We start from the raw sequence: 24786 nt of genomic DNA on the forward strand, positions 1-24786 counted from the left end.
GGATCCAGATGCTAGATGTGGGTTTTTGCAGTGTTATAGTGGAGCTCATCAGGGTCTAGATATTTTTTGGGACAATAGTAATGGCTAAATATGTTCTTTTTAAAACAGTAGCATTTAGAAGATTGCAGCCAAAATCTGGCAGGATCCTCTTGTGGATCATGTGTGGTGTTTTTTTGCAGTGCTGTTGCACGAGGATGCTTTAGGTTCTGGCTTTTTTTCTTTTTCTTGGAGTAGGAACAACTACTGGTTCTTTACTTAAGTAGTGGAATTTGTGGGCCGGGGGCCAAAAATTGCGTGGATGAAGCAGGATCCAGATGCCAGATCCAAGTATTTGAACCACTGTTGTGCCAGGATGCGCTGATGTCCACTGTCTACACCTGCTGCCCAATTATGCCTCAGAATTAGGAGATTGGGGCCAAAATTTGTCTGGATCCAGCAGGATCGCGGTGCCAGATGCGGGTTTTTGTGGTGCTGTTGCACCGTGGTCTGGGTTTCTTGGTGCAGTAGCAGCAGGTAAACTTGGTCTGTCTTGTGAAGTACCAATTTGGGGGACTGGGTACAAAAACCGGCAGGATCTGGCAGGATCCTGCAGGTAGATCCAGCTTTTACCTTTTTCCTGCAATCTGGCCAACAGCCTCATGAGTGAGCAGGAGCCATGTGACTGTGGCGAGTTGGGGTGTGTAGTTGCCTCCTGCTTCAGAGCTACCTGATCCGAATACTAAGCAGAGCTGCCGCCGGAGCCGTGCATGTAACACGCTGAAGAGACTGCGGAGGAAGGGGTCCGTTCCAGAGGCAGCTCGGAACATGGAGATTAAAGACCAAGGAGCGCAAATGGAGCCGCTCCTACCCACGGTAAGATGCTGCTTGCTGCAGTCTGCCGCAAACCCCGCCAAGCAAGCGGAGCCGCTGCTGGGGATGCGAGCGCATCGCGAGGCGCCGCGAGAGATGCTGCCCTGCCAAGGTCTCTTCTTCCTTCCCCGGGGCCGGGGACCCTAGGGGGCTGCAAAGCCCGCAGGCAGAGGGGGCTTTTCAAGGCATTTTTTTTCCAATATGGATGTGCTCTGGGTCACAATGCGTGTGGTTTTTACTGAATGAAAAAACGCGATGGTTTGCTCCGGGGCTGGGAGCCGCAGCCGGGGTGGCTGTGTGCGTCTCTCGGCTCGGTACGTGCGGAGGCGCCTGCCTGCATTTCTGTAACGAGGGAAGGGGGTCCCCACTAGTCCTTCTCGCCGTACTCCCGGGTGCTGGGGGTGGGCACAGGTTGGCTGTGCTGTGGAAAGGGGACACCTGAGTGTGGGGATCCCCGTCATTCAAATACCGAAGGGTTCTCTCTGGAAGAGTCCCTGCCTCTCTCACAGAGGGTCTGTCTGGGTCCCTCTCTCGCATTCACACTCCCCCCCTCTGTTCCCTGGGGGTCCCTAGCCCACCAACTCGCACAGAGGGACACTCTGTTTATCTGTGGGGCCCCTGTCACTTGTGCTTCTGTACAGGAGTGGTCAGTTGGTCTGTGGGGGGTCCCTGTCACCCATGTATGTGTATATATGCACATACATGTATGTGGTATATGGTCAGTTTGTCTGTCTGCGGGGGGGTCTCTGTCACACAGAGACATACACGTTCCATTCCTCTGTCTATGGAGCAGGCTTTCACACCCAGAGGGTCTGTCTGTTTGTGGTGGCCATGGTACAGGCAAGCACACAGGGGCTGTCTGGGTATCTCTGTCCCATGCACGGAGGGTCAGTCTGTGAGACTCCGTGTCACACACTGAGGGTCAGTCTGCGGGGGTCCCTGTCATGCTCACTCACAGGGTCTGTTTCTAGGTGTGCGCTATCTCTCTCTCTCTCTCCCTCTCCATGCACAATTAATATCAGTCCAATGAGACTCTTTTAGCATGACAAGTTGTACAAATTTTGCCAAAGTGTAAAAGGGAGCTGGACCCTTCAGCTCTCTGTCAGAGGTGGATTACATCCATCCATCATAGGACTCTGTGTTTAACATTCAGTCACCTGTGGCCAGTTGTTGCCAGTACCTATTCCTGATCATTTGGTGAGTTGCTACACAGAACAATGGCATCTCTGGCATCTCTCTCCTTTCTCCTAGGATCAGGCACAGGTTTTCCACATTGATGTTTGGATGAAAAGGCTCTTACGATTCATGATAATTTTGAGGAAATATCTTTTGTTGCAGTTCCTTCTGTTTTAGACCTTGGCATAGAGACATTGGAGACATTATCTGTAAGTCTCTTCTCTGCCACATTGGTTGCTTCGGGCTATACTTTGTACCTTCCAGTTTTCACCTCTAGTTTGTGGTCACTGATTCAGTATTTGGTGAGAGACTGCCATAGTTTTGTACATATCACAGGAGTGAGATGGTTTGATGGTTCTGTGCAAGGCTCTGTAGCAGTCTAACTTGTTTATGTTTTTGATTTCTTCTTGCTAGTGGCTCTTATACTGGTTTAGGTGCTGAACTAGCATCTTGAATATATTTTGGGCTTGAGGTAGGGGCTTGTTGGTTCCACTGATCAGAATTGCTGTCTCTGGGGAGTGACAGTGCATAGGGATGGATTGTGGTGCATTCAGATTTAATTTTTGATCCTCAAGTAATTTTCAGTGGATGAAACTGCTGTGTTGGTTGAGAAGCTGAATATTCTTTCCTGTATGTTGATTAGCAGGGGGAATTGGCCCAGTTCTGCTCTGCAGCCCTAGTTACTGGAGTTTCTGTGCACATGGAGTACTTATTCGCAGTTGTGCAAACATAGGGTTTCTTTTATGGTTTTATCCCAATTAGATATTAAAGATGGGCCCTGGCTTTCCCTTCCATGTAGAAGAATGGGTTAGAAGAAGAATAGTTCTAGCAGCAGTTTTATTAGGTGGGGTCTCTGTGTGTGTCTGGAAGGTTGATTGGAATGCATCCGATGAAGTGAGCTGTAGCTCACGAAAGCTTATGCTCAAATAATTTTGTTAATCTCTAAGGTGCCACAAGTGCTCCTTTTCTTTTTGGAAGGTTGATTGTGTACTCTGCAAGGCTCTATCTGTGTGATGGATGGTCTCACACATGCTCTATTTCTGGGAGGGTCTCTGCAGCCCAGAGAGGTAGCATTGTTTTCCTGCTGTAGCAGTTATGCGAAGGCACAGCTTCCCCAGTCTTGAAGCTAGTTGCCCTGCAATGCTCCTCTGCACGGGGCAACATGAGCCATGGCAGTGCTTCTCCAATACTCATCCCAGCTGGTGACTGGCCTCACACACGCTCTATTTCTGGGAGGGTCTCTGCAGCCCAGAGAGGTAGCATTGTTTTCCTGCTGTAGCAGTGGGCCTTTATGTGCTCTCGGCTCTGAGTGTGTGGGGTCCTTGTAGCAGAGAACTCTGGCAGGGCTTAGGTATCTGGAGTCAGTGTTACCTAGACTTTAAATTTGTTAGTCTCTAAGGTGCCACAAGTACTCCTTTTCTTTTTGCGAATACAGACTAACACGGCTGCTACTCTGAAACTAGACTATAGTATGAGGTAGGTGGTGGTATTTTTGAGAATGAATCTCCCCTGTTTTTTTTTTCTTTCTTTCTTTCTTTCTTTCCTGGGCCAATCCCCACCTCATACAGCTGCAAATAAATTCAGCTCCAGTTTAAACTGTGCAAGGACCCCAGTCCTGGAGCAAATACATTTTTATTTCCAAATGTCATTTAAATTTGGTTTGGATTCAATTGGGTGTGAAGAAAAAGCTCCCAGCCCTCAAAGTTTGCTGGCTTCAAGTTACCATCAATACATAACGAGCCAAAGTTCACCAGCATCTGAGGTGGCATCTCTCAGTGAAACTTCAGCTCAGTATCTCATGCTGGGGAAAAAGTTGTTAGTCATGGTGAGAAGATGGCAAATGACAGTCCTATTTAATTTATATGTTCTAGTGGTTCTCAGCTATTGCAAAGGTCATAACCTAATTTGCTACCAAAATTCCACATTCAGCTTAACTATCAAAAGAGAATCTGTTTTCCTTTTTACCCTGAGACCTATCTGGTTATTATTTTAGAATGTGAGTTCATGTTTAAACAAGATCTCTTGCAGTTTGTAGAAGGTGATGAAATGTTTTGCTACCTGCTCTTCTGAGGAATTACATGGAAGTAGACTTCCTCTTCACCTTTTCCTTATTAGAGTCTGTGTTTTACTAACTCTTTTTGGAAAAGTTCCTCACCAGTAACAGCACTTCTCCCTGCACCAGGGGAGCCACTTTTCAGTGTGTTTTGCAAAATTAGGTGGTTGAATGTACATTTCTTCACAGATTCCTAAGATATTTTAGTTTTTAAAAGCTGTTCTGGGAGAAGTAGAATTAAATTAAAAATGGAAAATCTGAAGTAGAAACAGTCTTTTCAAATTGCTGTTTTAGAAAGTGCAGATATGGCATTGCCACATTTTAGTATTCAACAGAGAGATTAATGGAATGGAATGTAAAATTAAAAAGGTCATAAAGGAGTTTTTAAACTAAGGGCTGGGGGAAAGCTGACAGGTTCAGAGAATCACGTGTTTGAGACAGAGGCATCTCTTAGGGGAGGATCTGTTAACATGGATTCTCTGTATCCTAATAAAGAGAAAAGGATAGATGCTGATAAAGTACAGGTAAGAACTGAAGAAAAACTGTCAAATGAAAAAGAGTCCCCATTCAATTACATCACATGAAGGCAGACAACTAAATATTGACAAATTTTACAAGTGCTTGTATACAAATGCTTGAAGTTTAAATACTAAGATGGGTAAACTAAGGTCCCAGGTATTAAATGAGGATATTGATACAATAGACATCACAGAAACTTGGAGGAATGACAATAATCAGTGGGACATGGTAAAACCAGTATAAAAAATTGATAGGAATGACAGAGTAGGTAAAGCTGGTGGAGGAGTGGCACTATATGTGAAAGAAAGCATAGGGTCAAATACATTAAAAATTTGAAATGAATCAAAATGTATCATGAAATCTCTACTGACAGAAATTCCATACTTGAATAATAAGAATATAGCAGTAGGAATATATTACTGACCACCTGACCAGATGATGATGGTGATTGTGAAAAGCTCGGAGAGATTTGAGAAGCTGTAAAAATAGAAAACTCAATAATAATGGGGGATTTCAACTATTCCCATATTGACTGGGTACATGTTACCTTAGGATGGGATACAGAGATAAATTTAATTATATTATGGTCACTATTACCAAGTGGTTCAGCTATATTCACCTCTTGGACCAGATCATGCGCCACTTAGGACTAAATCAAGAATTGCCTCTCCCCTTATGGGTTCCAGGACTAGAAGCAGTCATTAATGGTGTCTAGAAATTTTAATATTGTTCTGGGAGGGAAAATAGCAAAGAAACCTACCACAGTAGTATTATAAGTGATCTCTCTCCTGCCATCCATCTCCACCCTCTGACAAACAGAGGCTAGGAACACCATTCCTGGCTAATAGCCATTAATGGACTTAACCTCCATGAATTTATCCAGTTCTCTTTTAAACCCTGTTATATTCCTAGCCTTCACAACCTCCTCAGGCAAGGCATTCCACAGGTTGACTGTGCGCTGAATGAAGAACTTCTTTTTATTTGTTTTAAACCTGCTACCCATTAATTTCATTTGGTGGCCCCTAATTTAATATAATATATTAATTATGTAATATATAATATATATTATGGGAACAAGTATAATGGTAGGGGAACAATATATAATATAATAATTAATTATATAATATATAATTCTTATATCATGGGAACAAGTAGATAGGCCAAAAAAAGAATTTGAAGAACTTCTAGCGAAAGACACAAAAACTAAAAGCAAAAAAAATTAATTACTCAGAAGCAGGAAGATGCCAAACAAACAGTGGGGCCACTGGATGACTAAAGGAGGTGCTAAAGGAGTATTTAAGGAAGACAAGGCCATTGTGGAGAAGCTAAATGAATTCTGTGCATCTGTCTTCACTGCAGAGGATGTGAGAGAGATTCCCACATTTCAGCCATTTTGTTTAGGTGACAAATATGAGGAACTGTTCCTGATTGATGTGTCAAATTGATAAATTAAACAGTAATAAGTGACAAGGACCAAATGGTATTCACCCAAGAGTTCTGAAGGAACTCAAATATGAAATTGAAAACAAGTGGGGGGTCAGTGCTAACTAGCCAATTCAATTAAGGTGGAAGTGGGCTATTCTCAACATGTGCCAGCAATGCCCCTCTGCTATGTACATTGGCCAAACCGGACAGTCTCTATGCAAAAGAATGAATGGACACAAATCTGACATCAAGAATTATAACATTCAAAAACGAGTAGGAGAACACTTCCAATCTGCCTGGACACTCAATAACAGACATAAAAGTGGCAATTCTTCAACAAAAAAACTTCAGAAACAGATTCCAGTGACAGGTTTCAGAGTAGCAGCCGTGTTAGTCTGTATTCGCAAAAAGAAAAGGAGTACTTGTGGCACCTTAGAGACTAACAAATTTATTAGAGCATAAGCTTTCGTGAGCTACAGCTCACTTCATCGGATGCATTTGGTGGAAAAAACAGAGGAGATTCCAGTGAGAAACTGCAGAACTGGAATTAATTTGCAAATGGGACACCATCAAATTAGGCCTGAATAAAGACTGGGAGTAGCTGGGTCACTACAAAAACTAATTTTCCTCCTCCTGATACTCACACTTTCTTGTCAACTGTTTGAAATGGGCCACCTTGATTTACATTGAACTCATTAGCACTATAAAGGTGATTTTTTTCCCTCCCTTCTTGTCAACTGTTGAGAATAGCCCACTTCCACCTTAATTGAATTGGCTTGTTAGCACTGACCCACAACTTGGTAAGGCAACTCCAATCCTTTCCTATGCTGTGTCGTTATACCTCTCTACTGTATTTTTTTCTCCATGCATCTGATTGAGTTTTAGCCCATGAAAGCTTATGCCCAAATAAATTTGTTAGTCTCTAAGGTGCCACAAGGACTCCTTGTTGTTTGTGCAATGTAACTTATCGTTTATATCAGCCTCTGCACCAGATGACTGGAGAATTTAAGAAGAGCCATACTAGGTCAGCCCAAAGCATCCTGTCTTCTGACAGTGGCCAATGCCAGGTGCCCCAGAGGGAATGAACAGTACAGGTAATTATCAAGTGATCCAGCCCATTCCCAGCTTCTGGCAAACAGAGGCTAGGGACACCATCCCTGCCCATCCTGGCTAATAGCCACTGATGGACCTATCCTCCATGAATTTATCTAGTTCTTTTTTGAGGATAGCTAATGTAATGTCTATTTTTAAAAAAGGCTCCAGAGGTGATCCTGTCAGTTATAGGCCACTAAGCCTTACTTCAGTACCCAGCAAATTGGTTAAAACTAGAGTAAATAACAGAATTAGCAGACACATAGATGAACACAATACGTTGGGGATGAGTCAACCTGGCTTTTGTGAAAGGAAATAATGCCTCACCATGAATTCCCATTAGAATTCTTTGAGGGTGCCCACAAACATGTGGACAAGGTTGATCCAGTGGATATAGGGTAATTGTACTGTCCGACAAGGTCCCTCACCAAGGATCTTAAGTAAAGTAAGTAGTCATGGGAAAGAGGAAAGGTCCTCTTCTGGATCAGTAACTGGTTAAAAGACAGGAAACAAAGGGTAAGAATAAATGGTCAGTTTTCAGAATGGAGAGAGGTAAATAATAGGGTCCCCAAGGGATCTGAACTGGGACCAGTGCTGTTCAACATATTAATAAATGATATGGAAAATGGGGTAAACCATGAGGTGGCAAAGTTTGCAAATGATACAAAATTACTCAAGACAATTAAGTCCAAAGCAGACTGCAAAGAATTACAAAGTGATCTCACAAAACTGCGTGACTGGGCAACAAAATGGCAGATGAAATTAAATGCACGTTGGGAAAATATAATCCCAATTATACATACAAAATGATGGGTCTAAATTAGCTGTTACCACTCAAGAAAGAGAGCTTGGAGTCATTATGGATACTTCTCTGAAAACATCTGCTCAATGTGCAGCAGCAGTCAAAAAAGCTAACAACATTAGGAATCATTAGGAAAGGAATAGATAATAAGACCATAACTATCCTAATGCTATTATATAAATCCATGGTTCTCCCACACCTTGAATATTGTATGCAGTTCTGGTCATCCTATTTGAAAAAAAGATATATTAGAAATGGAAAGGGTACAAAGAAGGGCAACACAAATGACTGAGGGTCTGGAACAGTTTCCATATGGGGTGAGAGTAAAAAAACTGGGCCTTTTCAGCTTGGAAAAGAGAGAACTAAAGGGTGATATGATAGAGGTCTATAAAATCATGAATGGTGTGGAGACAGTGAATAAGGAAGTTTTATCTACCCTTCACATAACACAAGAACTAGCGATCACTCAATGAAATTAAGAGGCAGCAGGTTTAAAACAAACAAAAGGAAGTACCTTTTCACACAATACACAGTCCATCTGAGGAACTACGGAACTCATTGCCAGTGGATGTTGCAAAGACCAAAAGTGTAACTGGGTTCAAAAAAGAATTAGCTAAGTTCTTGGAGTATAGGTACATCAATTAGCCAAGATTGTCAGGGATGTAACCACTTGTTTTGGGTGTCTCTAAGCCTCCAACTGCCACATGTTGGGACTGGATGACAGGGGATTGGTCACTTGATAATTGCCTTGTTCATTCTTGCTGAAGGATCTGGCATTTGCCACTGTCAGAAGGCAGGATACTGGGCCAGATGGACCTTTTTGACTGACCCAGTGTGGCTGTTCTTATATTGTTAGGTTGATATTCTTACCATATTACATATTGATTTCTGTATGTTAACCTTTTACTTACCAATCATCAATATTTTAAAAACTTTTTTTTAGTATGAATGTTTTAAAATTATAAGAAACAATTGTGGTTAATAAAAGACTGCTGTGAAGTCTGTGTGTGTGTGTGTGTGTGTGTGTGTGTAAAATTGTGAAAGATAGTTTGCAGATTCTGTCTGTGAATGTCTTGTGCATAGGGTGACCAGACAGCAAGTGTGAAAAATCGGGTCAGGGGTGGGGGGTAATAGGAGCCTATATAAGAAAAAGACCCAAAAATCGGGACTGTCCCTATAAAATTGGGACATCTGGTCACCCTACTTGGGCAGGTTCTCAATTAGAGTCAAACGCAGCTACTTTGCCTGTCTCAGTGGGATCCTTGCATATTCATGATGTTGCAAATGGCTCCCAAAAACACTTTGTTTATAAGATTATTTAGGAATAAATGTCTATTTCAGTTGTGGTTTAAGACTGTCATTGTTACGTTTTAAAATCAATATTAGTGACTAACTGATGTAAGCAGGATGTCTGTGTATAGCAAGAACTTCATCCTCTCTTCGTATCTACGAGAGAATTTGTACATACTTACTGATGGTTTTTTTTCATGAATGATTGCATGGCATGTTGTTTTTCTTATGTTCTCTAATGACAGTGGTGGCAGTAACACCACTATAGTTAATGATGAATTGGCTTTTCCATTCTAAGATCAGACTTTTATCATCTTGCCTCTTTGGGTTGATGCTTTGGCAAGGAAGGTTTCAGTATATTCTCCCCTTTTCCCCCGGGATGAGTGGGGCAGAAACTTTGTCTCTTTGACCAAAATGGGCGAATCAAGGAAGAATTTTCCCATAGTTTTAAAGGTTAGACTATTTTATTTTATTTTATTTAGATTTACTGTATATCAGAGTACACTTAACCTTGCTTTTAGAAGTGTTTTTCCACAAGTTCTGGAAAAAAATGGTCTAGTATATGTACATAGACAAAATTGCAGGAAGTTAGTCCATAACAGAACTTAGCAATGGATATTCACATAATTATGCTTTTGGTTATGATTTTATAAGGTTGAAAACTGGTTATTGTGAAATCAAGAAAGGTCAAGGGCGCCAGTCCTGGAAGTAGATCAGCACAGTGGGGCTCAACACTGGGGTGTTAGGGACTGCCTGCATGGATGCTCTTTTAGGATCAGGAATTCAAGGCAGGTGGATATCAAACCATTGAAAAATAACTAAAACAATACATAATCTTACAGCACTGGTATTTCATATGTATGTACGCTTGTGTGTGTATTCAAAACTCTTGTTAGTGCTATACAAACAGTAAGGAATTCTAGGAAGCTTTTACAAAATCACATTACTTTGTTGTCCTAGGGGAAGAGAAAAGAGAGAGAACTCAAGTTGTGACTGTTTTTGAAAAATAGCGTAGCTAGTGAGTGGGAAACTACTGTTCATAACATGCCAAATTCTGTCACTCTTACTCATGATGAGTAGGACTTCCAGTGGGACCAGGGCCGGCTCGAGGTTTTTTTTCCACCCCAAGTAAAAAATTTGCCGCCCCAAGCTCCGGGAGCGCAACTGCCCAAGCAAAAAAAAAAAAGATGGCTGGAATGCTGCCCCTGGAATTGTGCCGCCCCAGGATGTGCTTGCTTTGCTGGTGCCTAGAGCCAGTCCTGAGTGGGACAGCATGCAGAGTTAAATGTATTACTTAACAGGAGCATAAGTGGCAGAATGTGACCCAATGTGTTTTATAACAATACTAATTCCCTGTTCACTTGACCAGGATTTAGGATTATCGCAACAGTTTTACAACAGTCAGGGCAAATTTATGGAGACAATGTCAATGGAAAACTATAGATACAATGTTACATTTTTCTGTCATGGCACAGAGAAAAGATTACAAGGTTAAAAAATGCAATCATAAGGATAACGTTAGAATTTTATTACCGCTTCATCTGTTTTCTCTTGTTGCCACATGGTCATAAAGTCTGAGTGAAAAAACAAGTAATTTTTTCCAGAAAGTACTGGAACTCAATGCATCTCTTTATACAATAAAATAAGTAAAGTCACACAGACAGTACTTTATAAACACACACCTGCCAATGTCATGATTAAGAAGAGAAGTAATTAAAACCCTAAGACATAGTTAACTTGTGGCATACCAAACTTATACCTGTAAAGAATAACGTGCAGCACAGCATCTGCTCACACACAAACTTTAGAAATGATATGAATGAGATACATTCACACTATAGAAAACATTAAAACAGATTATTTTTTAAAATGTGTCTGATTTGAGTACATCCTACACCTTCTATTGATCAGACACATTTGTGTTTAAATTTCCTCTTACAATAACTCCATCTTTTCTTCCTACTTCTGCCTTGGGAAAATTATGGAACCGTATGTACGATAAATCACTTCCATAGAACCACTCTGTAATATCATAAAGGATTGTTGTGACTTCAGTGTAGTATCAAACAGAAGATTTAAGCCGGTGGAGGAAAAACTTATTTAAATATCTTCACTGATTAGCAATATAATGGGTTTCAGAGTAGCAGCCGTGTTAGTCTGTATTCGCAAAAAAGAAAAAGAGTACTTGTGGCACCTTAGAGACTAACAAATTTATTTGAGCATAAGCTTTTGTGAGCTACAGCTCACTTCCGATCTAGCAATATAATGGGTATGAGAGAATGAAACAAAAGCAATGTACTGTGCTTGCAGTTTTCAGTACATTGCTTTTGTTTCAATGTTCTCTATTTTCAGTCTTGCCCATTGTAGAACACCCTCTTTATAAATATGGCATGATTGTTGTAATGCCAAATACAAGTTAACAGAAACTCGCATGTTCCAAAATGTTTGTCACTCCCTAAGGTGTATACAGTGTAATACAGTTGAAAACAAAGTGGTCATGAGTACAAAGAGCAGGTAGGTGCTTAAAACCACCCTTTCTTCTGGGAAGCTATTCCCAGGATAAGGTGGAGTTTGAAGCAAGGTGAAAGTGGGAGGAGTAGAGAAGGCACTTGAGGTGTGTGAGGAAGAAGTGGGGGGATGCAGGAAGAAATGAGGACAAAATTTAAGTGTGGAAAGAGCTATGCACATCTGGAACTTCAGGACATTGCATTTGAGTTTGATGCAGAAGGAAAGAAGGGGCCATTGAAGCTATTTGAGGAGGAAGTGTTGGGGTTAGACCAGAGGGGCAGGGAGATAATGAGTACTTGCATCATGAAGAAAGTTTAAAGTCTATGTGGACAAGCTGAGAAACCACATCTCCTAGTTAGCTCATAATATCCCAATGCAAATAGAGAGTGCTGCTGTATTTTAGTTGAGGGACAGCTGCAAAATTACTACACCCTCACTTAATTCCATCCAGTATTTTTGTATTTGAATTAAGTTATTTCTAATTTAAATAGATATTGTGATTTACTTGTTGATAGCTGTTTACTTTCTTTCCATTTACATAGTCTTAATCTGCTAAAATGTTTTGTTCCTGTTTCTTTAGTACCTAATTGTTAGTAGAATTTCAGCCTTTATAGACTTTTTTTTTTTTCAGAAGCCCACTTAAAATGTTCATATACACCAAATAAGAAAAGTTCCAGGGTCTCATTAACATACTTTGTTTTGATAACAGTACAAACTTACACACAGAACTGATAAGCAAGAAACCTACATGCTGTATTTGTGACCCATACCACCTTCTTGATATATTGAACATCCACAAGTTGAAGACTGTCACAGTGCTTTGACTAGATTACATCTCAGTTAGGGCTTTCAGTGGCTCAGTTTTCAGAAACTATGTATCTGGGTATACATGGGTAGTGTATTGTGCACAGTGAATGTGTGTGCTACAGGAATTGCTGAAGGAGGAGCTGTTTGCTTTTGTGGTCAGCACTCGTGCCTTCAGTCATTTATATTCATCTGAACATTTAATTGCATTTACCTAATGATACAATCAAAAGGCGTGAAAGATCTAAGAGCCAAGTGACAAGTTTTGTGATGAGAGCCATTATTAATAATATGCTGGAAGGAAAGAATATGCAATCATATTACTTACGGAGCAGGTCCTGCAATGTGCTACTCAGATGCAGATCCCTGCACCTTCATGGAGCCCCACTGACTCAGGGGTCCATCTGCCTGTATGGCTGCAATTGCAGTACTGGGGACTCTGTATCTGACAGCTGCAAAGTGGTGATTATTTGGAAAAACAACCAGGAATGTGGCTGTGCATTTGTCATGCCTCAGGAAGTAGGTGTAATACTGTTGCAGATTGCTTGGAAGTTTCTTTTGGAGTGGCCTAAATTAGTGAATCTCTGTGAAGAGTATAGACAGAAGCTGACTGTTTGCCAGAAGGTAACAAATATTAATCTTAAGAGGTTTGCTCAAGAATTGCTCCAAATCATAGAATTGTAGGACTGGAAGGGACCTCAAGAGGTCATCTAGTCCTGTCCCCTGCACTCAGGGCAGGACTAAGTATTATCTAGACCTATTATCAAGCTATCTGATATGGGGGGCCGGCAATTTTTTTTTTCCAATTTGCACGCAGACCGGAAACCGATGGCTCGCGGACCGGCATTGGTCTGCGGACTACCACTTTGAGTAGCACTGATCTAGACCATCCTTGATAGGTAATCCAACCTGCTCTTAAAAATCTCCAATGATGGAGATTTCACAACTTTTCTGGGCAATTTATTCCAGTGCTTAACCACCCAGACAAGAAGTTTTTCCTCATGTCCAACCTAAACCTCCCTTGCTGCAATTTAAGCCCATTGCTTCTTGTTCTATCCTCAGAGGTTAAGGAGAACAACACTGAAACTAGTTACAATGGTGCTGGATCTTCTATACAGGAAGTCGTGTTCAATGGCTCAAGCTGTTGAAGTGTGGAAGAAGATTGAAAAAACCTTTACCAAATTGCAATTAGAATCTGGCAAAATGTGTATCATTATGATCAGGCTTAATACCATGTCATTTTTTTGGATGTAAGATCAATCCTTCACAGATGCCTGGTTCCACTCACAATAGAGGAATTACCACTCAAGGTATGTCTATGCTGCAAACAAAATGTGTGTTCTTAGCTCAAATTAGCTAATCTGGGGTTATAATAGCAGTGGAGACATATCAATGCTGCTTTTAACTCAGATTAGTAGCTCAAGCCTCAAACTAAAGTTTATAGGGTGAGCCAAGGGTTGAACTTGCTCCGCTAACCTGAGTTAAATGCTAAATTACTGTGTCTTCCCTGATATTTTAACCAAGAGGTAAACAACACACTTTTTTTTTTCAGTATAGATGTAACCTTACTTTTTAATATTTAGAAGAAGGTTGGAAGTGGTCTTCTGTCAATAGTAAATAATTGCATGCCAAGTCTCCCCCTTTTCAGAAAACTGTCTCTCAGATGAAGCTATAATAGCTCCTCAGTGGTGGTAAAATTAGGTAAACATTTTTTGAGAAAATAAAGAGATGATCACAAGAGTGGTGTCTCAACTGCTGTGGATTCTTCTGCTGGTGTTCGATGGAATCGAAGAATAGACTCTGCATAGGAACAGAGCTTCAAAGTTGTCTTTCCTTCTTTAGCATTTTAATTTTGAAGGGCAGGAAAATACCTTTGAGTTTGAGTAATGGGACTCATAGGTAATTAACTTATGATTTTTTTTGATCACTGATTATAACAGTGTAAAGTGTTGCATTATGATATTAATACTGATGTGTTAATAAGTGAGACCGTAGAGAAAGTTTTTATAATTTTAAACTGTTTAAATACTGAAACTTCAAACAACTTAATGTTAACATTGAAGTTACTTTCGCAGTGTTAAATTTTATTCTGCTTTGGATTTATAAAAGTTTTGAATAAAAATAAACTTTAACCTCTCATCTTGCAAAAACATGTGCATAACTTTAAGCACATGTGCATAACTTTAAGCACAATTAAAGCCAATGACATAGCTAATGTGGCTAAAGCTGGCAAATGTTTGCATGACAGAGGCCTTAAATTTTCAATATTTTGTTCTGTTAACAGCAGTTTCTTCATATTTAAATAAGGTACTCAGCTTGTAGTGACGTTACAATAAGAGTGTTTTTTTAATTAATTTTAATCTAAAATGGCAATAGCTAATTTTTTTCTAATTAAATTAAATCTCCATAAAAGTGATTTAAATCAATGATTTAAAAAAACAGGCTATTTAAATCCAGATGTTTTTTAAATAATCATAGAATCATAGAATCATAGAATATCAGGGTTGGAAGGGACCCCAGAAGGTCATCTAGTCCAACCCCCTGCTCAAAGCAGGACCAAGTCCCAGTTAAATCATCCCAGCCAGGGCTTTGTCAAGCCTGACCTTAAAAACCTCTAAGGAAGGAGATTCTACCACCTCCCTAGGTAACGCATTCCAGTGTTTCACCACCCTCTTAGTGAAAAAGTTTTTCCTAATATCCAATCTAAACCTCCCCCATTGCAACTTGAGACCATTACTCCTCGTTCTGTCATCTGCTACCATTGAGAACAGTCTAGAGCCATCCTCTTTGAAACCCCCTTTCAGGTAGTGAAATCATCGACTTAAGTCACTTTTCACAATGCAACAGTCTAACTTGAAAATTTATTATATAAATGCTTTTCATCTGGATTTAAATCACTTCATGCTGTTTGAAATGTACTGGTGGAAACTCCCACAAATTCTCCTGTGGCAAAAGTTGAAAAAGGTCTAACTGCAGTACTATAGAAATGTACTCTTTTCAAGAGAGAACTGGAGAATTGAAGACAAGTAAAGCTTACTTGTAGACCAGTCAGTCAGCCTATGTGTTGCAAGACCAGGGTACTGCTGTATGCCATGAGACCAATAGCCCTGGGTATCTGGAACTCAATGGAGAAATGGGTGAGGTTTTTCATAGGAGTGGTTGGGTGAGATTCTATGGCCTGCGCTGTGCAGGAGGTCAGACTAGATGATCAGAATGGTCCCTTCTGACCTTAGTATCTATGAATCTATGAATCTATGAAATTATACTCTCTGTCCACACAGAAAGAGTGCACACAGAAAATGGATATATCCCATTGAACCAGCATTAAAAAATTTGTGGAGATCTCAAAGCTACTATGCAACCAGTGTACTGAAGAGTTCCTTTCTTTAGCCTGGAGTTCAAAGTTTTACAAAACTGATCTATGATAAATTTACAAATACAAGTGGAGGAAAATTCCCATGAGTTGGTAACATAGTGGTACATAAAGGTCATACCAATACCAGTATTCGCTTTGTGGGATAACATTGACACCAGCCTTGTTCAAGTGGAGGTATGGATCAGATTTTGAGAGAGCTCCCAGGAGTACAGTACTGACTAGATGGCATTCCATTGGCTGGCAAGAATGATAGTGAGTATCTCAAGAAACTAGATGCAAACCTGCAAAGATTGGAGGTTTATGGCTGGAGAGTTTATAAGGAGAAATGCATATTTTCCCAACATACCTTTATAGTCCAGGCCTGGTGACAAATGCCAATAGTCTTCACAAAGCATCTATAAAAGAGGGCCATGGTGGATACCCCACTTCCCGCAAACGTAGGTGAGTTACATTCTTCTCCAGAATAATCCACAGGTTTGAGAGAATTTGAGTTAATCTCTCCATGTGTCCTACTTAATAGCCATGTTAGTAGAACCTTCCTATTGTGGGGGAAGGAGAATGTTATATTGGTACTTTAAATGAATTTATGTAATATGAATAGAGCATGTTAAGAATAACAGTTATATGACAGTGGCAGTCATCTTCAGCCTGTGTTGCTTGTAAATAAACATCAATTTACAATTGTTGCTGATCTATAACTGGTGTTCTATATTTACTCTCAAATAAGTTCCAAAGTACCAGCAGTGTCAGCACAAGTGATTATGTATTCATTGTAGGTTACCTGTGTTGTCAAACTGATTTATCATATTCCTAAAGTATCCCACATCCTCACAGTCTGCCTAACAGATTTCATGATAACACAGAATACAACCCATATTGCTACTGCTATAGGCACTTTTTGAAACACTGGCATCCAGTAAACATAGTGCACAAATTTTTTTAAAGTATCTTTTCTCATATATTTGAAGACACTGTCAAATGCTTTAAGCAGAAAACTTGACTAACTATATAATTAAGGTACTTCCTCTTATTTTAAACATCATTTCTCCTAGTGTTCATCATAATAACAAAAGACTTGACTGTGTCCATTTGTTTTATTGCACCATTACCACACTTCTAGAATTAGATGTGAAAAGGCGTTGTAAAAGGACTTGTAAACCTATGAGTCATTTTTATTTGTCTAAAAATACATTCACGACATCATTAACAGTAGCTGTATTCCATACAATTGGACACTATTTAAACTTTTCAGAGAAAAATATCTGGATAAATCCAGCATGGATTAATTTACACTCTAGATGTCTTAGAAAGTGGCAAGTGGCCTCCTCACAGACCCTTGCCAATACTACACAAAGGAGGTTTTTTTGTAAGCATGTGGCAATCGCTTCCCCCTGTAGATTAAGTGTGTTCATGGTCTTGGAATACCTGACCCCTCCCCCCCGCACCACAGGGAGACTTGAATTCATTCTTTAATGGCCAAAGCAGCTGACTAGCATGTGTACAAGTGTGCTTGAAACCATAGAAAATGCTGGTACATTGGTCTAGTACACACAAATTATGTTAAGAAATTATTAATGTTGCAGAGTTAAGCATCAAAAGTTAGGAAATGCCAGCACTAAGGGTGCCTGTGCAACCTTAATTCATCCCCCCTTTGTGCAAGAGCCTGATGATCCAATCTTTAATTACAGGATCACATCTATTTTTTTTCTCACAGGACCCCCTAACTCATTCCATGTACAGGATGGTCAACGCTCATTTAATGAGCAGCCATTCAGTGTTTTGTTTTCTCCTCCATTGTTCAATGCGTGGCCACAGGCATTATTTAATATACACTATTCAAATCCTGCTTTGACAATAGAATTATTAATTTCCTTATGGGCTTTTCTGTGGTGCTCATCACTATGCCATCTAAGTGCTTCACAAATATTAATTTGTTTTCAAAATACCCCTGTGATGGGGAACTGAGGCACAGAGATTAAGGTAAAAGAAATTCACTAATTTTGGGTGCCCTGTGTGAGACACCAAGGACCTGACTCTTTCAGAGCACGTAGCATTATATGGCAATTAATACGATCAAAGCACAGCTCCCCTTGACTTCAGTTGTAGTTGTGGGTGCTCAGCACTTCTGCAAATGAGACCCTATGGCAGGGACGGGCAAACTTTTTGGCCCGAGGGCCACATCGGGGTTGCAAAACTGTATGGAGGGCTGAGCATTTGTGAACTGTGATTTTTATTTCAAAGGCTTATAACTTGTCAAATTTGGGTGGATTTTGATGGGTAGCAAAAGGCACCTCCCCTGTCACAAACGCCACCTTTTGCTAAATCTCAGGTCCTTTCTCAAAAAGTGTGGAGGCACTAGAACTTCTCAAATTAAAGGTCACTTTTTTTTTTAAAATTGGGTAAAATAATAGATTTTTTCCCCAGTCTTGTTCTCAGAAATGCTGGACTGTTCTGGCTGAAATTTTCAAAAAATAAAATAAAATTCAGTCTGAAGCAGGTACCCAGCATGGAAAATTTCAGTCCATATTGCTAAAACTTACAACGGGAAGTGTCAGGCAACCTTAATAATAGGCAGTTCAAAATACACCTTCCTCTGTTTTGCAAACAAGTCTGGCAGCAGCTGAGCAATGTTGACCTAAAGAGTGTCTTTGTAAACAAGCGAAGGGCTGTAAAACTAAGCTCTGACAAGAAACATTTTCAAATATTTTTTTTCTGGCGATATAACACAATCACAATACAGTATGTGCTCCTGATTCCTATTGTGCCAAAGCATTTGGCAAATAAGCGAGGCTAAACATGTTTGCTTTTCATCACAAACAATCAAAGCCAAAATATAACTTAAAAAAAAGTCACAAATACACTATATGGGCTTGAAGGAGAGATCTCCTAGTGGAGATACTGCTTTTGTCAGCTTCAGTTCAGAGGAGGGACCAAGAAAATAGACCTCAGACTAGTAACTAGGATTACTTGATTATATAGTTACCTAGAGAGCTTGTTAGGAGATCAAGATGAAAATGAACAAATGCCTTTAGAAGACTGAAGAGATGGTACTATGACTGGAAGGCAGGTGTCTTCCCAAACCCTCATTTAGAGTAACAGCGAATAAGATAATGTAATCACTTGTTCTCAGTGGTTCTCTTGTTTTAGTGAAGATGGTTCTTTACCAAGAGGGGGAAACATTGGTAATACTTCCTTGCTGAGCAGAATTTGCTTCACGTGCCTCTGTACTGTGAGAGAATACTGTGATTCCTGAAAGCTTCTTAGTTGCGTAACCTTCCTTGGCTTAGCTTCCCACTCAAAAGTTGGTGATATATACTAACACAAAGCTTCTATATTTTATTTTGCATCTTCAGTGAGAATAAGATCCTCACAGAACTGGTATGTAATCTTTTAGGATCAGAGTAACCCAGGCTGCATCTTTTCAGGTGGAGGGAGAGGAGGATGGTAGGCCATCCCCGTCCTGTATTTTTAACCAAAAAATAAAAACAATCACACATGCCTGCCATGGGGAGAAGGGGCTGCAGAAGTGTAACAGGACTCATATTATTATCATTGCATGTGGCAGCTCTCCTATGGTATGTGGGAGGATTTCCCTTTCCGACCTCCAGAACCTGGGTTTGGGATGGGAAGAAAAATTTTCAGCCTGATAGGCTACATAAGGAGATCAGCACAAAGGACAACCTCCCTATCTGCAAAGCCCAAGAAGATCCAAAAAGCTTTTGCATGTTGGGCTGCTGCCGGGGCAAAGCTGGTATGGATAAGTCCTGTCCCTGCATCTAGATCTAATGAGGCAGAGCCCTTCACCTCTGCAGAGTCCTTCTGGCTTTCGTGGGACTGCCCGGGTGCTCACTAGTTCCTGATGCAGGAACAGGATTTCAGTAGAGGGAATTTTTCTATATATTTTTTTATCTATAGATTTCTTCATAAATAGGGATCCTATTAATAACATTTTCTGTATGCAATACTAGAGTCATTAGATCTGTACAAAAACATAGACTAAATAGAGCTGGTTGGAATTTCTGAATGATTTTTTAAATAAAAAGAATTTTCAGAATCAGAAAACTAGTGAAAACATGATATTTCTTTTTAAATAAAAATCAATTTATTTTCAATGAAACTGAAAAGTAAAAAGTTTTTTGTTATCATTTTTCATTATGCTCTTTTTTTAAAATTTCCCTTGCTCCCTACCCTTTCCAGTAGAAAATAGAAGGGGAGATAGGAGAAAAAAGGAAAACCAAACAATTTCAAAACAAAAATTAGTTAAACCAAAAATTGTCCTGGAAATTATTTTGTTCAAAATTTTCAGCTTTTTTTTAAAACCTGTAGAATGAAAATGACACAAACTTGGTGAATATTTTGTCACTTTTTTCTGTTTGAAGAACAGTTCTAGACTAAAGTCCAGTTATTGTCACAGCAATAACCCCAATTCCCAAGTGATGCCAATCCTGTAAAGACTTTGCCTTATGCCTGTAGTTCCACTGCAGTCTATGGGACCACTTGCTGTGCGCAAAGTTAAGCATGTGTGCAAGTCTTTGCAGGATCAAAGCCCAAACGTGATCCTCCAGAGACTGAATAACTGTAATAATCTTTTTATTTTTTTATTTTTCAAGCTTGGCCTGTGAAACTGTTGTTCAGAGCTAGTTCTTGGGAGTGGGGCAGGCAGACACGATCAATAGTACTAGTCTGAGAGCCCTTGCCTGAGTGCTCATGTCATGAATGGTCCTGTGACAATAGTTTGAGTACTAGTGTCATGGGGAGCATAGTGAGCAACCTGTAGGTTTTTTGGCTAATGTCATTTTAAAGTGTCAGTTTTGGTATTCGATTTGTGTCACTGCTGATGAACCAGACACAGGTGAGTAAACAAACTTTCTCCATTATTAGCCTGCTCAGCCCTCAGAATCAGCTCATGATTTTATTGTGAGTTTTATGATATTCAGTGTTTGTAAATCGTAAGTTCCTGGAGTCAAGTGATACATGGAAATCTCAGCTTTCATTTAAAAAAGTTGCTAGCCCTTGTGGTTATGGAGGAAAACATGACCAGAGCCCACCCTAAGGGCTCAAAAATCAAAAGACCAGTTAAAAGAAGCCCATTGTTATTTTTTTACAGTCATATTATTTTGGGGGGCCTGACTCATGAGTTTTGAAAGCTTAGGGTTGTCATTATTGCTATTTGAGCCATTTTAGTGATGCAAGTGGTGTACAGGGTATATGATCTGACAGTTTAGGAGCAAGTGAGAGATTATTGCAACACTCTGAAAAGTGTTCTGAGGTGAAAGGTGTAAGGCAAGTGCAAAGCAGGCAGCAGTATAATCATGCAACAAGGTGTTACCTGGAGGTTGCCCCAAACTATTTCTGGTTTGGCTTCTGTTCATTCTCAGCACGAAGATCAGAGTGCACCCAACTGATTGCAGAGGTCTCCTTTCAGAGTAGCAGCCGTGTTAGTCTGTATTCGCAAAAAGAAAAGGAGTACTTGTGGCACCTTAGAGACTCTCTTCTGCAGTGCTGCATAAAAAGTAATGCATCTCTTGATGAAGTATGACAAGTTCCTTCGTAACTGGGCTCCCCTCTTTTCTATCTCCCCTCCCTCCCCAAAAAGAAGATAAAAGAAAACATTCATAGGCCATTGGTGTTTCAGTTCTAGAATTCAAATTTAGACGGTTGGCTTCAAGAAATTGATGTCAATCTACAAATGTTCCCTTAATTTGGTTTCCCTTGTTTAACAGGCCACGTTTAATCACTTGGTACAATTTTAAGTAACATTTGGGTACAGTTGTTGTAGGAATCTCCTTTTGTTGTGGGTTTGAATGTGAAGCAATTTTGTTTGTGAACAAGATGATCTTTTTCTTTCCTGTATTGGTGGAATATGTCCAGGTGATTATGCTCATTCTCCCCAGCCTGTTTTTTCACTGATTGCTCATGGAAGTTGCTGTGCTATCTCATAGAACCCTGGTGACGGTAATGATACAATGTGCTCACCAGTAAAAGGAAAAAAATTGTAAAAGTAATACATTTAAAAATACCTCTTGTGAGGCAAAACATAGAAGCTGTTTCTTGAGGGGGAAAAAGAGTGGTATGTGCTATAAGGAGATGTTTTGTTTTGATTTCTAAATTCTTGCTTTTAATACAGTAAAAAGTATAATTTCTTGGCATAGCAAATAGCAAGTTGATGATTTACTAGTAGTTCTGTTTTATGTGTATGCAATTAAAAACATTTCTAGTCTAAAGAGAGGATTATGATTAATCTAGTTTAAATACTGTAATCCACAGACTGTTATGCTGTAATCCAGGGGAAGCTGTATTGGAATCAGTAGGCCTTAAATTTTCCCTTTTGTGATTATAGCAGTAATTGTGCATGTAGAAATTTTATCATTAATATCTATTTAAAAAAAGTAAAAAAACAAATCTTTTTAGTCTGGCATCAGTGGCTCAAAAAACAGGCTTCAAAGAACAACAGGAGAGTTGGTAAGTGTTTTGTACAAACCAATTATAACTGAGGGCTTTGATAAGAAGCCTTGTATCTTTCTAACAGTAAAGTGGTGAAATCATGATTTTTTGCTACAAACAGGTTTTTTGGTAGACTAAAATACCACTGATTTATAATTGGTTAGTAATTTAGAGCCATTTTGTTACTTCGGTTTGCTTGCTTTCTGACTCCTGCTGCTGTTGTTTAGTCTTTTATTAATCTACCGTCTCATAATGTAAGTTAGAAAACAAAACATGAAAGTATATTTGGTACTAATGAGATACAGATATTTTTATTTTGTCAATATCCAAGAAAGATTGAGTTAAATAATTTTTTAAAATTTTTTTTGCTATCACAGACTCTTTCTAACATTGAATGCATATGCAAATAGGAGCCTATATCGTAAGGGCCTGAGTCTCAGGGAACTTCCTTCAAGCCTGAATCCAATTTTTATATATAATATCTCTTTGGGGATATATTGGTCAACATAGCTATAAATAGGTACTATGTAATAAGTGTTGTGGCCAAGATTTTCCCAAGTGTCTGGATTTGGGGTTCTTCAGTTTTGTACCCAACTTGAGAGATCTAACTGGGGCTTACTTTTTCAAAGGGTGGGTGCTCAGCACTTTCTGAAGAACAGGTGCCTTACAACTCCAGTTGAGCACCCAAAATCACTAGCCACTCTATATGTGTGTAACCAAGTTCTGCGCTCTCACTCACGCAACTCCAGTGACTTAATGGGCTTGTACTTGTGTAATTGATGGCATAACTATGTGTGCTTTGTATGCGTATATATATATTGTGTATGTATGTACATACTGTATACCTATATTCTTTTGATAAATTGTACTGTCATGCAATCATGTAGTTAACAGTGAGTAATAAATAAATACATCACCCCTCGTCTGCCCACTCTTAAAATGTATTCTAATCCCCTGATAAGCTTCAATTAGCTTCCTTTAAAACAATTACCATCCAGCAAAATGTTTCCTCCTCCTTCCCCCAGTTGCAGAATTTCCTCCCAAATTACCTGAGCCAAAGGACCAGGATGAGGAAGATTGAGTACTGGGTCAGCGACAGGATTTCTGTATGTGAAATCTCACAATTTTAAAGTCACATATGTTATGGCTGTGCAGGGATAGAAGTGGGAGCGTATACCATTTGGAGGTGCCAGTTTTGCTACTACGTTACAAAGTTATGAGATAGCCAATATCTACAAAAATTACGAGATCAGCTGGAAAATCAAATGGTTAGGGGAAAAATCTTGTGTTTTAGAAAGAAAGAGCCCCCGATCCTCCCATAGATGTTTGTGTTTCAGCAGCGTTGCCACCTCTTGTGATTTTTATCACAAATGTTTGCAATATTTGGGGTTTTTCTTAAAGCCACAGCTCATAGAGTCAGGTGATGACATGAAAATCTCAGCTTTTATTTAAAAAATAAGTAAGCTTTAGCCCTCATGGATGTAGGGAAAATGCGAGCTCTAAAAGCTCAAAAAACAGAAGGCAAATCAAGAGATCCCAACATGTAGTTGGCTTAAAAATGAGATTTTTAAAAATAATCTCATGATTTTGGAGTCCCAATTCATGATTTTTGAGCACTCAGGATTGGCAGTACTGGGAAATGAACACACACAAAAATGAGGGCATCTTCCTCCTGACCATAGGATGCCTACTCTACATGGAGGTCATTTCACTGTGACAGTTTGCATTCCTGATTATCCTTAGTGTGTTCCACCTCTCCTCATTGTCCTGGCTTCTGCATGCCAGATTCCACCTCTCCAGTCATGCTACCTCTTTTGACTGACACACTCCTCTGGCTCCCCCATCCTGTTGCTTACATCTCCCACTTCGTAGGGAATGTACGGGGCTGCTGCAGTGCTTAATTTGTAATGAAAGAGATGCTGCGGCTCAAGCAACTAGTGGCCAGAGCTCAAGCAATGTTTTTACTTTTATAACTGATGCGGGAAGCCCAGGGGCAATGGGGCTATGAACTGCCAAGCCTAGAGGTTCTGGGGCTCAGCCCTGGTAAGCCCTGGCACAAATTAAGCACGGGGCTGCTGGCAGGCTCTGTGGTCTGGCTTCAGGTGTACCCAGGATCTGCAGGCAGCAGCAACTTCTAATGCTTACTGACTTAACAAGCTAATTGGTGGCCTCTCATGGCTACTATTCAGAACTGTAGGCAGTTCATCTGAAATTCCTGAGCTTGCCTGCATTTTTCCTGTGACTATGACAAAGTGTTCCCGGACCACAACATTTTTAATAATACCATGATTGCTGGCAACCTGGATAGCTTCCCATGGAGTCCAGCACTCGCTTCTAGCTCTGTAAGATCTGGAGATAAACTTTAAAGTCATATAATTCAGAATGTCTTGGCCAGATGGATCACATTCTTCTTTCCCTTCATCAGGTCCATAAGATTTGGTCATTAGC

General features: G+C 39.9%; 1 protein-coding gene across 1 annotated transcript in view; it reads left to right on the forward strand.

Annotated features, from left to right (window-relative positions):
* Positions 1-481: 481 nt before the first annotated feature.
* The window catches only part of SLC4A10 (solute carrier family 4 member 10), a 282938-nt gene continuing 258633 nt past the window's right edge, over positions 482-24786 (forward strand). The window contains exon 1 of the mRNA XM_043505193.1: positions 482-852. Coding sequence (XP_043361128.1) covers positions 805-852 — 48 coding nt within the window. The 5' untranslated portion in view covers positions 482-804. The remainder of the gene's footprint in view (positions 853-24786) is intronic.

The sequence above is a fragment of the Dermochelys coriacea genome, chromosome 11 (assembly GCF_009764565.3).
Source record: "Dermochelys coriacea isolate rDerCor1 chromosome 11, rDerCor1.pri.v4, whole genome shotgun sequence".
NCBI lineage: Eukaryota > Metazoa > Chordata > Testudines > Dermochelyidae > Dermochelys > Dermochelys coriacea.